The 13980-nt window shown below is 40.2% G+C and overlaps 1 protein-coding gene across 6 annotated transcripts in view; it reads left to right on the plus strand.

Moving 5' to 3' along the window:
- The window catches only part of ppp1r13bb (protein phosphatase 1, regulatory subunit 13Bb), a 77584-nt gene that overhangs the window by 49970 nt on the left and 13634 nt on the right, over positions 1–13980 (plus strand). For 3 of the 6 annotated variants that reach the window (XM_052022886.1, XM_052022875.1, XM_052022895.1), the window contains exons 9-11: positions 81–279; positions 10674–10832; positions 13519–13694. In XM_052022886.1, coding sequence (XP_051878846.1) covers positions 81–279; positions 10674–10832; positions 13519–13694 — 534 coding nt within the window. The remainder of the gene's footprint in view (positions 1–80; positions 280–10673; positions 10833–13518; positions 13695–13980) is intronic. The other 3 variants (XM_052022904.1, XM_052022914.1, XM_052022923.1) reach the window with 3 other exon arrangements.

Consider the following 13980-nt stretch of genomic DNA (forward strand, 5'->3'; position numbering starts at 1 on the left):
ATAATGCAAATTTATTGTGATAGAGCAGTTAACCTTGATATCCAACATTGCTTGCCTAACAAATGCTTTTCCTCTACCAGCTAAGTCAGGTTAATGGCACACAGTCATCCCAGGCTCACTCTAATACCTCGGGGCGTGTAGCTGCTGTGGGACCGTACATCCAAATATCTACTGGAACTAGACCAGAAGGTAATCAGTCATCACCTGTAGAGATGTTGAAACCTCAGACTCTGACTGTAACTAGCAATGTTGGCCATCCCATAACAAGAGGAAAATCTGGTAAGATATGAAATAATAAAAATAATTATGCAAGTTTTATTGAGAGAATAGCATGATTGAGGTGAAGCATTGAGGAGCGGCTTAATCCACGTTTCAGATTGATGTGTTAAATTAAGCAATTGAGAATTGAAATGTTGCATTTTTTTAATGTAAACATTTGTATTTCAGGTTAAAATAAATTGCTTCTCAGTCAATGGGAATACGTGGTGGAATTTATGCCAAATAACTCTATTCACCTCAGTCCCTATACCCCTCCCAGGCATTATGGGATATTTCATAAAAATGATTTGTAGATAAGAATCATATTCCAAGGCTTCTGAATTCTGTCTTTGGACAGCGACTATTTATGACAATACTATACTTTCTGCTGTTCTCCCCTTTTTTAAAAAAACATGGTTTTGTATTTCTCCCTTCAAACAATGCCGAACCGTCATAAAATGGTTGCTGTTAGATAAGTGCTCATGCACCATCTGGTTAATGGCTCATTGTTAAAAGATACAAAATTGGCTTCATGGAAGTAAGAGGGTTGTAGTGGAGGGTTGTTTTTCTGATTAGAAGCCTGTGACTAAAGGGATTGGTTCTGAGTCAACTGTTGTTTGTTATCTATATTAATTTGGATGAAAATGTAGTGGGGATGGCACCAAAATTGGTGATAGTGGACAATGAAGAAGGTAATCTATGACTACATCAGGATCTAGATCAACTGGGAAAGACAGATGGATTTTAACTCTGACAAGTGTGAAGTGTGGCATTTTAGGAAGTTAAACCAGGGCACGACTTGCACAGCAAATGCCAGTGTCCTGGAGAGTGTTGTAGAACAGAGAAACCTCAGGGTACAAATACATAGTTCCCTGAAAATGTCAACACAGCTGGATAGGGTGGTGAAGGTATGAGGCTTGCTTGCTGCCTTTGGTCAGGGCATTGAGTACAAGAATTGGGACATCATATTACAACCGTACAAGACGTTGGTGAGACCAGATTATTATGTGCAGTTCTGGTCACTTTATGTCATTAAGCTGGAAACGGTGCAGGAAAGATTCATGAGGATGTTACCAGGACTTGGTGGGCTTGAGTTATAAGGAGAGGCTGGATAGGCAGGGGATTTTTTTTATCCCTGGCACGTAGCAGGCTGAGGGGGTGACCTTATAGTGGTGTATAAAATAATGAGAGGCATAGATGAAACAGTCACAGTCTTTTTCCCAGGGAAGTCCTAAAACTCGAGGGCATAGATTTAAGGTGAGAGTGGACGAGTTGGGCCGGAGGGCCTGTTTCCATGCTATATGACTCTATGACTTAATATTGCTGCCTCTGGTTGGCTCTAAGATATACTGTTGCAGAAAATCACCCTGAATGTGGTCAAATTCTCTATCTCATCCAACATCAGCTTGACTGCTTATCCCAATATATCCCCATATATTTTTAAAGTTTAATGGTATTTTCAAAATCATCTTCGATGAATAATGGACATTTGTAGCTTATCTAAAACTGGACACCAATCAAAATAGAAGCTAATAGATGTGATGTCTGCAGTTTAGTTCTTCTTACTCCATCACTTGTCGACGTTTAGTCTCTCTTTAAGTGATTGCAACTACTTTGCCAAGGAGTCTTTTTGTGTAACTTTTAAAGATGTTGCTATTAAGTTGAATGAAATTCATAAAAAATAAACTGCAGGCAAAAGTAAGCAAAATCATCATGAAAACTGATTTAGTTGGACCAAATGAAATATTTGACTGGGTATTTCTTGTATGCTGTTAATTTGTTATACATTTATAATGACCCAATATAATCTTAAATGGACACATTTATTTTAACACAAAAGGAGGAGTAATCTGCACCTAGAAGGACATTATTTTAGTTGATCAATACCAATAAGATCAACTGCAAAAAATAAAATCAGAAATGAAGTCTTCAAGTTCCTTTCAAGTTAAAGCTTCATTTCACAGGTTAGGGTTTAAAACAATTGCAGGTTGCTAGAACCCTCCAGAACTCTTCTCCCTAAAAATATGGTCAATTAGTTCAGTAAGTAAAAACCAAAAGGATGGAGCATGGTACCCTTGTGGTGTTCAGTGACCATGAACCAAAGAGGAAGTAAATGTAAATCTAAAAATATAATCCATAAACTTTCTTTCTTCCTCCCCACTCCACCCCCCACCTTCTAGCCCCAACGATGGACTTCAACTTCAAAATACATTGCAAAATACTGCCGCTTGTTCTGTCCATGACATCTTTTGATCCTCCATTGACACTTTGTAATCAGATTATTTATCCCATATCCAAATCTGAACAAATGGCAATTTTGATTTTCTAGCCCCACTCTATCCCTCTGACTGATACTATTTGCCTTCTTAAACACTTGGTCAGGATGAACTAGACCACTGAATGCTGATGCCCCATTTGACCTCCCAAGCTAAACTTTTGCCTCTACATTTTCAGTCACCCAGTTCTTCAACCCTTTCATTTGTCCCTCTACTGCTGAAGTTCTTTTCCAAGCCAATATAATCCAGACCAAAGTAGAACATCATATAGGAAACAGAATCAGGAATAGCCCAATTTGGCCCCATGAGTTTGCTATTCCCTACAATGAGATCATGGCTGATCCAGTCTTGGCCTCAACACCATTTACCTACTCTCCCCATTCTCTTTGACTCCTTTCTTGTTCCAATGTCTCTCACTGTCCACATTGAATACCTTCAATGACTCCACCTCCAAAGCTCTCTGGGATTAGTGAGCTCCAAACAGTCATGACCCTCAAAAGGAAGAAATTTTACCTCGCCCCATATTAAATCTGAAACTACGCCCATTGGTCTAGATACCTCCACTAGAGAAGCATTCTCTCAGTATCCATCCCATTCATTCCTCCTGGAATCTTATATTTCAATACAAACATTCTTTCTACACTGCCTACAAGTGTCTCCATATTTAAAGGAGGATACCAGAACAGTACGCACTTCCCAAAATGTGGTCTCAACAGTGCCCTGTAAAGTTGCATCAAAACATTTTGTTAAATGCAATATTTGCCTTTTTTACAAGGGACATAGAGTATGTTTTTATGCTCCATGCCCCTTGCAACAAAGGCAAACTTTGCATTAGCCTTCCCAGTTACTTGTACCTGCAACTTTCTTAATACATCAAAATGTTGCAGGCCAAAAGTTTTTAGTCAAAATTATTCAAATTCTCTTTTGATCTGTCTCCCATCCTCAGTCTTCCATTTGGCTTCAGCCTATCCAAAACTGCCAGCATCTAGTCAAATGAGTCTTCCTGCTTAAGTAACTGAAGCAAAACACTGTAGATGCTGTAAATCTGAAACAAAGAGAAAATGCCAGAAACATTCAATAGGTAAAGCATCATTTGTGGCAAGTCATAGAACAGTACAGCACAGTACAGGTCCTTCGGCCCACAGTGTTGTGCCGACCTATATAAACCTTATCCACACTCTATATATCCTCCACCTCCTATAACCCTCTATTTTTCTTTCATCCACGTGCCTATCTAAGAGTCTCTTAAATGACCCTATCGTATCAGCCCCTACCATCCCCCCCTCCCCTGGCAGTGCATTCCAAGCATCCATAACGTTCCCCCTGAACTTTCCTCCACTCACCTTAAATGGGTGACCCCTAGTATTGGCCATTACCGCCCTGGGGAAAAGATGTTGGCTGTCCACACTGTCTGTGCCTCTCATATACCTCTATCAAGTCTCCTCTTCATCCTCCATCTCTCCAAGGAGAAAAGCCCTAACTTGCTCAGCCTCTCCTCATAAGACGTATTCTCCAATCCAGGCAGCATTCTTGTAAATCTCCTCTCTTCAAAGCTTCCACATCCCTCCTATAGTGATGGATCTGTGTACTAGAACCCCAAAATCTCTGTTCCTCCACACTGTTAAGAATCCTGCCACTAACCATGTACTCTGCCTTAAAGTTAGACCTTCCAAAGTGTATCACTTCACTCTTCTCCGGATTGAACACCATCTGCCACTTCTCCACCTAGCTCTGCATCCTGTCGATATCCCATTGCAACCTACGACAAACTTCTGCACTATCTACTACACCACTAATCTTCATGTCATCAGCAAACTTACCAACCCATCCTTCCACTTCTTCATCCAAGTCACTTATAAAAATCACAAAGAGCAGGGTCCCAGAACAGATCCCTGCACTGGTCACTGACCTCCAGGTCAAATACTTCCCTTCAGCAAGCCAATTCCGAATCCACTTAGCCAATTTTCCATGGATCCCATTCCTCATGACCTCTGGATGAACCTACCATGGGGAACCTTGTCAAATGCCTTGCTAAAATCCATATATACCACATCCACCACTCTACCTTCATCAATCTGTCGTCACTTCTTTGAAAAACTCTATTAGGCTCGTGAGGCACAACCTGCCTTTCACAAAGCCATGTTGACTATCCCTTGTAAGACAATGAACCATAGAACAATACAGGCCCTTCGGCCCACCATGTTGTGCTGCCCTTCAAACCACACCTAAGACTATCTAACCCCTTCCTCCCACATAACCCTCTATCTTAAATTCCTCCATATGCTTATCTAACAATCTCTTGAACTTGACCAACATATCAGCCTCCACCACTGCCCCAGGCAGCACATTCCATGCACCAACCACTCTCTGGGTGAAAAACCTCCCTCTGACATGTCCCTTGAACTTCCCACCCATTACGTTAAAGCAGTGTCCTCTTGTTTTGAGCATTGGTGCCCTGGGAAAGAGGCGCTGGCTGTCCACTCTATCAATTCCTCTTAATATCTTGTATACCTCTATCATGTCTCCCCTCATCCTCCTCCTCTCCAATGAGTAAAGCCCTAGCTCCTTTAGTCTCTCCTCATAATCCATACTCTCTAATCCAGGCAGCATCCTGGTAAATCTCCTCTGCACCCTTTCCAACGCCTCCACATCCTTCCTATAATGAGGCGACCAGAACTGGACAAAGTACTCAAGTGTGGCCTAACCAGATTTTTGTAAAGCTGCATCATTACTTTGCGGCTCTTAAACTCGATCCCACGACTTATGAAAACTAACATCCCATAAGCTTTCTTAACTACCCTATCCACCTGTGAGGCAACTTTCAGTGATCTGTGGATATGAACCCCCGGATCCCTCTACTCTACACTGCCCAGAATCCTGCCATTTACCTTGTCAGCCCAGCTCTGCATCCTATCAATATCCCTCTGTAAGCTTTGACAGCCCTCCACACTATCCACAACACCACCGATCTTTGTGTCATTTGCAAACTTGCTAACCCACCCTTCCACCCCCTCATCTAAGTCATTAATAAATATCACAAAAAGTAGAGGTCCCAGAACCAATTGCTGTGGGACACCACTAGTCACAGCCCTCCAATCCGAATGCACTCCCTCCACCACAACCCTCTGCTTTCTACAGGCAAGCCAATTCTGAATCCACATGGCCAAGCATCCCTGGATCCTTTGGCCTCTGACCTTCTGAAGAAGCCTACCATGCGGAACCTTATCAAACGCCTTACTAAAATCCATGTAGACCACATCCACTGCACTACCTTCATCAATCTTCCTGGTCACCTCCTCAAAGAACCCTATCAGGCTTGTGAGGTAAGATCTTCCCTTCACAAAGCCATGCTGGCTGTCCCTAATCAGTTCATGATTCTCTAAATGCTCATAGATCCTATCTCTTAGAATCCTTTCCAACAGCTTGCCCACCACAGACGCAAGGCTCACTGGTCTGTAATTCCCTGGACTATCCCTACTACCTTTTTTGAATAAGGGGACAACATTCGCCACCCTCCAATCCTTCGGTACCATCTCAATGGACAACGAGGACTCAAAGATCCTAACCAACAGTTCAGCAATCTCCTCCCTCGCCTCACGAAGCAGCCTGGGCAATATTCCATCAGGCCTCGGGGACTTATCTGTCCTAATATTTTCTAACAACTCCAACACATCCTCTCTCTTGATATCTACATACTCTAGAACATTACCCTTACCAACACTGTCCTCAGCATCTTCAAGACCCCTCTCCTTGGTGAATACTGAAGAGAAGTATTCATTGAGAACCTCACCCACCTCCACAGCTTCCAGGCACATCCTCCCACCTTTGTCTTTAATCGGACCTACCTTTACTCTAGCCATCCTTCTGCTCTTCAGGTACGAGAAAAAAGCCTTGGGATTCTCCTTAACCCTACTCGCCAAAGCCTTTTCATGTCCCCTTCTCGCTCTCCTCAGCCCTTTCTTAAGTTCCTTCCTTGCTACTCTATATTCCTCACGAGCCCTGTCTGATCCTTGCTGCTTACACCTTATGTATGCTGCCGCCTTCTTCCTAACTAGTTGTTCCATCTCCCTTGTCACCCACGGTTCCTTCACCCTGCCATTCCTCCTCTGCCTCACCGGGACAAATTTATCCCTAACATCCTGCAAGAGATCCCTGAACATCGACCACATCTCCGTAGTACATTTCCCTTCAAAAATGTCATCCCAATTTACACTGTGCGTTTCCAAATGCTCATAAATCGTGCTCCTAAGTATCCTCTCCAATAGCTTGCCCACCACTGATGCAAGACTAATTGATCTATAATTCTCAGGATTATCCCTTTTACCTTTCTTGAACAATGGAACAACATTTGTCATCCTCCAGCCCTCCAGTACCACTCCTGTGGCCAGGGAGTACTCAAAGGTCATCGTTAATGCTCCAGCAATCTCTTTCCTCTCTTTCCATAGTACCCTAGGGTATATCCTATCCAACCCCGGGGACCTATCAACCCTAATGCTTTATAGTAGCTCCAACACTGCTTCTTCCTTAACCTCAACACGCTCCAACACAGTTGCCTGTTCTACGCTAACCTCCCCTTCATCTAAGTCCCTCTCCCTGGTGAACACTGAAACAAGTATTCATTTAGGACCTCCCCTACCACCTTCGTCTCCAGATACATTTTTCCTTATCCCTGAGCAGTCCTCCCCTCACCCTAGTCATCCTCTTGTTTCTCACACATTTGTGGAATGCCTTAGGGTTTTCCTGAACCCTACCTGCCAAGGCCTACTCGTGCCCCCTCCTAGCTCTCCTAAGTCGCTTCTTAAGCTCCTTCCTGGCTACCTTATAACTCAAGAGCCCTGACTGATTTTTGCTTCCTAAACCTTAAATAAGCTTACTCCTTCCTCTTGACTAAACCTTCCAGCTCTCTTGTTAACCACAGTTTCTTCACCCTACCATCATTTCCTTGTCTCAGACAAACCTATCTAGAAGGTAGGACCTTAAGGACCTATCTTAAGGAGACCATGCTGTGTCAGGAATCCTTCCTGTACACACCTAACAAATTCTGCCCCATCTAAACCTTTTGCAATAAGGAGGTGCCAATCAATATTAGGAAAGTTGAAGTCACCCATGACAACAACCCTGTTATTTTTGCACCTTTCTAAAATCTGCCTACTTATCTGCTCCTCGGTGTCCTGGTGGCTATTTGGAGGCCTATAGAATACTCCAATAGAGTGATTACTCCCTTCCTGTTTCTGACTTCCACCCACACTGACTCAATATAGACAATCCCTCTATGATGTCCTCACTTCCTGCAGCTGTGATACTATCCCTAATTAGCAATGCCAACCCCCACCCCCCCACCCCTTCTACCTCCCTATCTCTTTTGAAACATCTAAACCACAGAACCTCAAGTAGCCACTCCTGCCCTTGCAACAGCCAAGTCTCTGTAATGGACACAACATCATAATTCCGCTCTAAGTTCATCACCCTTATTCTTAACACTTCTTGCATTAAACACATTTCAACCCATTTCACTGACTACATTGATACCCTATCCCCGCCTATCCTTTCTCATGTTCTCTGAACACATCGCATCTACTTCTACACTAACTGATCCATCAACTAATCTAACACTCTGGTTCCCATCCCCCTGCCAAACTAGTTTTAAACCCTCCCCAACAGCTCTAGCAAACCTGCCCACAAGGATATTGGTCCCCCTCGAGTTCAGGTATAACCAGTCCCTTCTGTGCAGGTTGCATCTACCCCAGAAGAGATCCCAATGATCCACAAATCTAAACCCCTGACCACTGCACCAACTCTTCAGCCAGTCATTTATCTGCCTTATCCTCCTATTCTTTCCCTCCCTGGCATGTAGCACAAGCAGCAATCCAGAGATTACTGCCCTTTATGTCTTGCTTTTTAGCTTCCTTTCTAACTCCCAATACTTGCTCTTATCTTACCTATGTTGTTGGTGCCAACGTGTACCATGACTTCCAGCTGCTCACCCTCCCCCTTAAGAATACTGTGCACTCGATCCAAGATATCCCTGATCCTGGCACCTGGGAGGCAACATACCATCTGGGAGTCCCTATCTTGTCCACAGAATCTCCTGTCTGTCCCCCTAACCAACAAATCTCCTATCACTATTGGACTTCTCTTTCCCCTCCCTCCCCCCAAGCTGCTGTGGCTCTCTACCAGTGATTAATTTGCTCCCCACCAAAAACGATACACCTGTTATCAAAGGAAGAGCTCACTGGGGTATCCTGTACTGACTGCCTATTCCTTTTCCCCCTCCTAACAGTCACCCAACTACCTACATCCTGCACCCTAGATGTAACTGCTTCCTGCTAACTCCTATCTATCATCTCTTCAGCTTCCCAAATTATCCGGAGTTCATCTAGCTGCAGCTCCAGCTCCCTAACGCAGTCTATAAGGAACTGCAGCTGAATGTACTTCCTGCAGGTGTAGTCCTCAGGGACACTAGAGGTCTCCTGGATTTCCCACATCCTACAGGAGGAGCATACTTCTGCCTTGATTGCCGTTCCCACTGTTCTATACAAAGAAAATATCAAATAACAAAAAGAATGAGTACCCACCAGAAGAAGCCTCTGCTCACCAACTCCGCCGAAGCCTCTTCAGCGGAAGCCTCAATTCCCCACTCTAATACTGGCCGCTCCACAATGGCCGCTTGCTTGACTCTTGCCTCTTTTTATTGGCAGCTGCTGCTTAGTTATCCAATCAGCTAATCAACAGGCCGATCAACTCACCACAGCAACAAGAACTACAAAAATGAGCCTTTGACCTGATCCTTGTAATCATGGCTGTTGACCTGAAGCATTGACTCTGCTTCCCTCTCTCCACACATTGCCTAACCTGCTGGGTGTTTGTAGAGTTTTCTGTTGTTTGTTCTGTGTCCTTTTGCTCATCATCCCATTCCTTACTGATCTGTATTTGTTCCCAGTCCCTTAATGCTTACTGTTTAAAATTTTTCATCTTTGCATTGCTTCATGGCCTTGTCTCACTATCCAGCAATATGAATCTTCATTCCCCTCTCTGCCTCAACTGCCAGAACACTATTCTTTTCCCTCCAACCTTTCCTTTGCTCCACTGTTAATCTCAGTGACTATAGCTTCATCTGCCTAGATTCTGTGCTCTGGAATTACCTTTCTAACTCCTCCTGTCTAGTCATATTCCTCTTTTAAAGCTGCTTTGACCAGCAATTTGGGCACCCCTCCCACTATATCCTTTTATGACTCTGTCTGTTGTTATTACTTCTGCCTTTGGAAATGTCATAAAGTATTCCACAACACTCCATGGTTATATTCCTCAAAGGCTTCCTTTATTAACACCATCAATGTATCCTGTGGTTTCATTCTTCCTCATATGCTTGCCTGACCTTCCATGTGTGTCTATTGCGAGTCTGTTCAACTATTAATGGTTCCAAATTGTAACAATTTTGGAGAGAGGTTTATTAAGTTCTCTGTGTATTTATGGATCACATTTCTGATTTTAACCTGCATGTGAAATTATCATTTATTTCTTATAGATGCTAGATAGAAACCATGTAGTGAAGTATTTGCTAATAAATTAAGCAAAAAATAGTATTTTGTTAGTCAATTGATATGTTATTCATTAAGGGACCTAATTGTGGAAGCCTTAAATTTTCAGATGAAAGGCTTTTGAAACCATTTCCAAAGCAAATTAGTCAAATAATTTAGTAGGCTTAATGTTTTTCTACACTACTACTGAAACCTATTTAGTTTGGTAATTAATTGGTGTAATGGGTTTTCACTTCTGAAATTTCGAGTGGAATAAAATCAAGGCTAATGAAACTAGATTAACTCTTCTAATTGTGCTGTGCCAGACATAGCGTGCTTGGTGCTAACTCAAGCTCCTGAAGCAGGAAAGGGTTCAGTTTTGTAGCACAATATCCCTTCCTTGAAGGGCTCAAAACTGATCTATATTGTAATCTTTTAGCTCTTGCCAAATATTTATTAATCTAAAGTACTAGTTCATAATTTTATTACTTTATATTTTGAATTTTAACTTTCTGTTTTTTCTGACCTTTACGTTTTGTTGGGATTCATTATATTCTTTTATATTCTTGTACTTTTGCTTTGTGTCCTTCAATGTCTCACTTTCCTTTGACTTCTTGGACAGAAACAAATGGGAGTTTGAAAAAATATCCAGGCATTTGGAAAGTTTCTGATTTAGACTCCATAGTGGATCCTGTTTTATTTTCTTCTACTGACTCTCTAAAATCTCAAGATCATAGTGTGATGATCCATTTGGCAGCTTCTGTTCCTGACAAACTATATTGTGAGTCTGTGGAACTACTACTGTCTTTGCTTAAAGGAGAAATTTTGCTGTATTGCCTGTTAACCGATAATATTTTGAAAATGCCAAGTTGAATATTTTGTCGCAAATGTTTCAGAATTTATTCTAGATAAGAGTAAACATAACTCTAGAGACAAACATAAATGCTTTAAGAATTCATTCCAAGTAACTAAATTAAATGTTTTATTCTCATTCAAAAAACAAAAATATATATATTTATCTGTATTTGATGTGAAATAAAAATTTAAGTCAATTTCTACGATTTTTTTGTTGTACATTTATGAAAAGTAAGACTTAGTTTGTATGTCTGTCGTGCTTTTTAGTAGACTGATGTAATGGGTCATAATTTTGAAAGCTGCAACTCCCTAATAATGTATCCAGAATTAAAGATAGCTTCCTCAGTGAAGATTTTTGGAACTTGGTACTTGATATTTCTGAATTGCATTTGTTTGTGCATTAGTCATGAAGCATGAAGCTTCCAGTATGCCTGACTGTTGAAGTACAATGAAACCTAAAACCTTTTGGCCTATTTAACTGACAAAAATTGGATCTTTTACAAATGATAACTGCCTACCATTGAACGTAATAGTGAGGTGGTACAAAGGGTTAATTATATTTAGAAAACCAATAAACATAGTTTGTATCAAGGTGATAATCTGGTTTTGGAGTAATTAAGATGCAACTCAAAATTGTCATTTTGTTTAATCAAAATAAGGTTGTCTTCCCAACAGAAATTAGGGATAGGAAATAAATGCTGGCCTTGCAGGTGATGCCCTTGATAAATAAATAAATCTGTGTAAGCAACAAGAACAAGAGTGAGGTGCAGAGATATGTTGGATGCAAGAGGATGATACTTGGTGAAAAAGCCAAGATTGGTCATATTTATCTTGTTAATGTCGAGTTAATGTGAACATAATTTATTGAACATAGTATAAATTAATAAAGAATATTTTTAAACTATAAAATAATTGCTTGTTTTAATATAGTTAACAGAAAGGATAAAAATAATTTTCAAGTTTGAAATATTTAGGGCATAATCCAGGCCATACCGATTTTTTTGTGAATATGCATTATATGTGCACAACAAAATGAGATTTATTAAGTTATCCAAAAGCAAAATATGGAAGATTCTACCAATCGGAAATTAGAAAAAGAAAAAACTCAACACATAAAGAAGCATCTGTGGAGGTAGAAACTGAATTAATATTTTGGTTTGATAACCTTTCACCAGAATTGGGAAAAGTTTAAAAGTGATATAGTTATTTTAGGTGAGCTTGGAGGTTCTTTGAATTCTTGCTGAACATGGCATAACTAAGACTGATGGATTTAAATATGAAATATTCTAGGTATTATTAACTAGCACTATGACAGATAAACTAAAGCAATTTTGGTCTTCCCCAGTGATTTAAGATAATTTCTCAGTGAGTCATACATATCAACATAATTCCTAATTTAGTGAGATGTATTTGCTAATTTAACTGCTTTCAACTAATGCTTTTGCAATTTTGATTATATTTGTCAAAGGCCTTTATCTAGCTTTAGTGCTGTTTGGCGAGGATGTAGGGGAAATTGGCCATGGTGCCTCCTTTTGCTGTTCAGTGACCTTTGTTGCTGGAAATGTAGATGTGAATACTATCTAGGAGCAGCATAGTGATGGTAATCCCTCATTTCCACTCTTGGATGAATGGCCTTTAAGTCTCCTACAGTAATATTGGCCTCTTGATCAAGGTAGAAGGGTTTTGGTGGATGGAGCTGCAACTCAATGCTGTTCAAATTGGAGAATGGAGAAAAAAGTAAGCAGAAGAAACTGATGTAGAGATTTGGGTTTTTTTTTTAAGTTGCCCATTTCTTTTTGTGATGCTTGTTGAGAATAAATCTTGACATTGAAGACAAATAAGAGATGTACTTTGCCTTTTTGGAAATCCAGAGTAAAACGATGACACCAAACATTTAAATTATGTTAATCATTAAATTTGTGTAGTCCACTAGTTACAGAAACATTTTCCATTTGCAAATAAATTTAACTTGAATAGAACTGAATTTGAGAAAAGGTTCAGTAGCAATCATATTACTGAAATTTCAAAATACACCATCTTTTGATTGCATTCCATTATTTTATAGCTGCAATTATACTATCTTCTATTCCTTCTTTTTGCTAAATGTAGCTACAACAGAATCATGGGAATAGTGGTTGTTGTTCCTTTAGGCCAATTAAGATAAAAATTTACTTGAAGAATTTGTTGACAAGTACCGATAACTAACTACACAAGGTTTGCTATGTTGTTAAAATGCTGATTTGTTAGATGTGCAAATTCTTCAAAGAAAATAACTCTATTTTGGTGTAATTTGTTATGTATCATGTGGCATCTAATATTACTATTCATAATGGGTTTTCTGAGAAAGTATGAATTCAGTATTATTTAGTAACAAAATTCTCAACTGCTTGCATATGCCACATACGTGAGTGGCATTAGGGATTTTTTTCGTGTTCCCAAGAAGGTTGTTTGAACAATACTTGGTACATTGCATTCCACCCTGCCCCACCGGCTGTGGCAGAATGGGGAAGCTGGAGTGTTTATTATAAGTAGGTATTATATATTAAAATAAAATAACTGTTTAAATCTTTTAAATGTAATAAATGTGTTGCAAATTTTCATATCCTAATCAGCTAATGATGGAAACTGGCCAACACTCCCACCAGGATCTGTTACCACAGGGAAACTACCTCCAACAGCAAAAAATGACTGGAAGGAATCCAACATGGATACAGTTTTGAAGCCAGGAATTGGGTCAAATCAGGCCCTGTGCACAACGTCAGCTGTACCAAGCAATGAGAAAATGGTGGTAGGTTTTGTTTGAACTTTAGAATGTTCTCTGATGCATTTACTATGGAACTTTTTTTCCTATTTTGATATATAAAAAATAATTTCAAGTTTGTAAACTTCAGGTTGTAATATCCTGCTACTTCTCAAAACTAAATTTGTTTTCTTTAGAGTTCAAAGTTTTATTTAAACATTTTGAAGTGCCTATGTTACTTAAATAATGTGATTTAATGGTTATCTTCATGCTTTCAACTGACTTCAAATATCTTCACACATAGCCATTAATTTCAAATTGGTTAAATTATGTA

This window comes from Pristis pectinata, chromosome 1 (assembly GCF_009764475.1).
Source record: "Pristis pectinata isolate sPriPec2 chromosome 1, sPriPec2.1.pri, whole genome shotgun sequence".
NCBI classification, from domain to species: Eukaryota; Metazoa; Chordata; class Chondrichthyes; order Rhinopristiformes; family Pristidae; genus Pristis; species Pristis pectinata.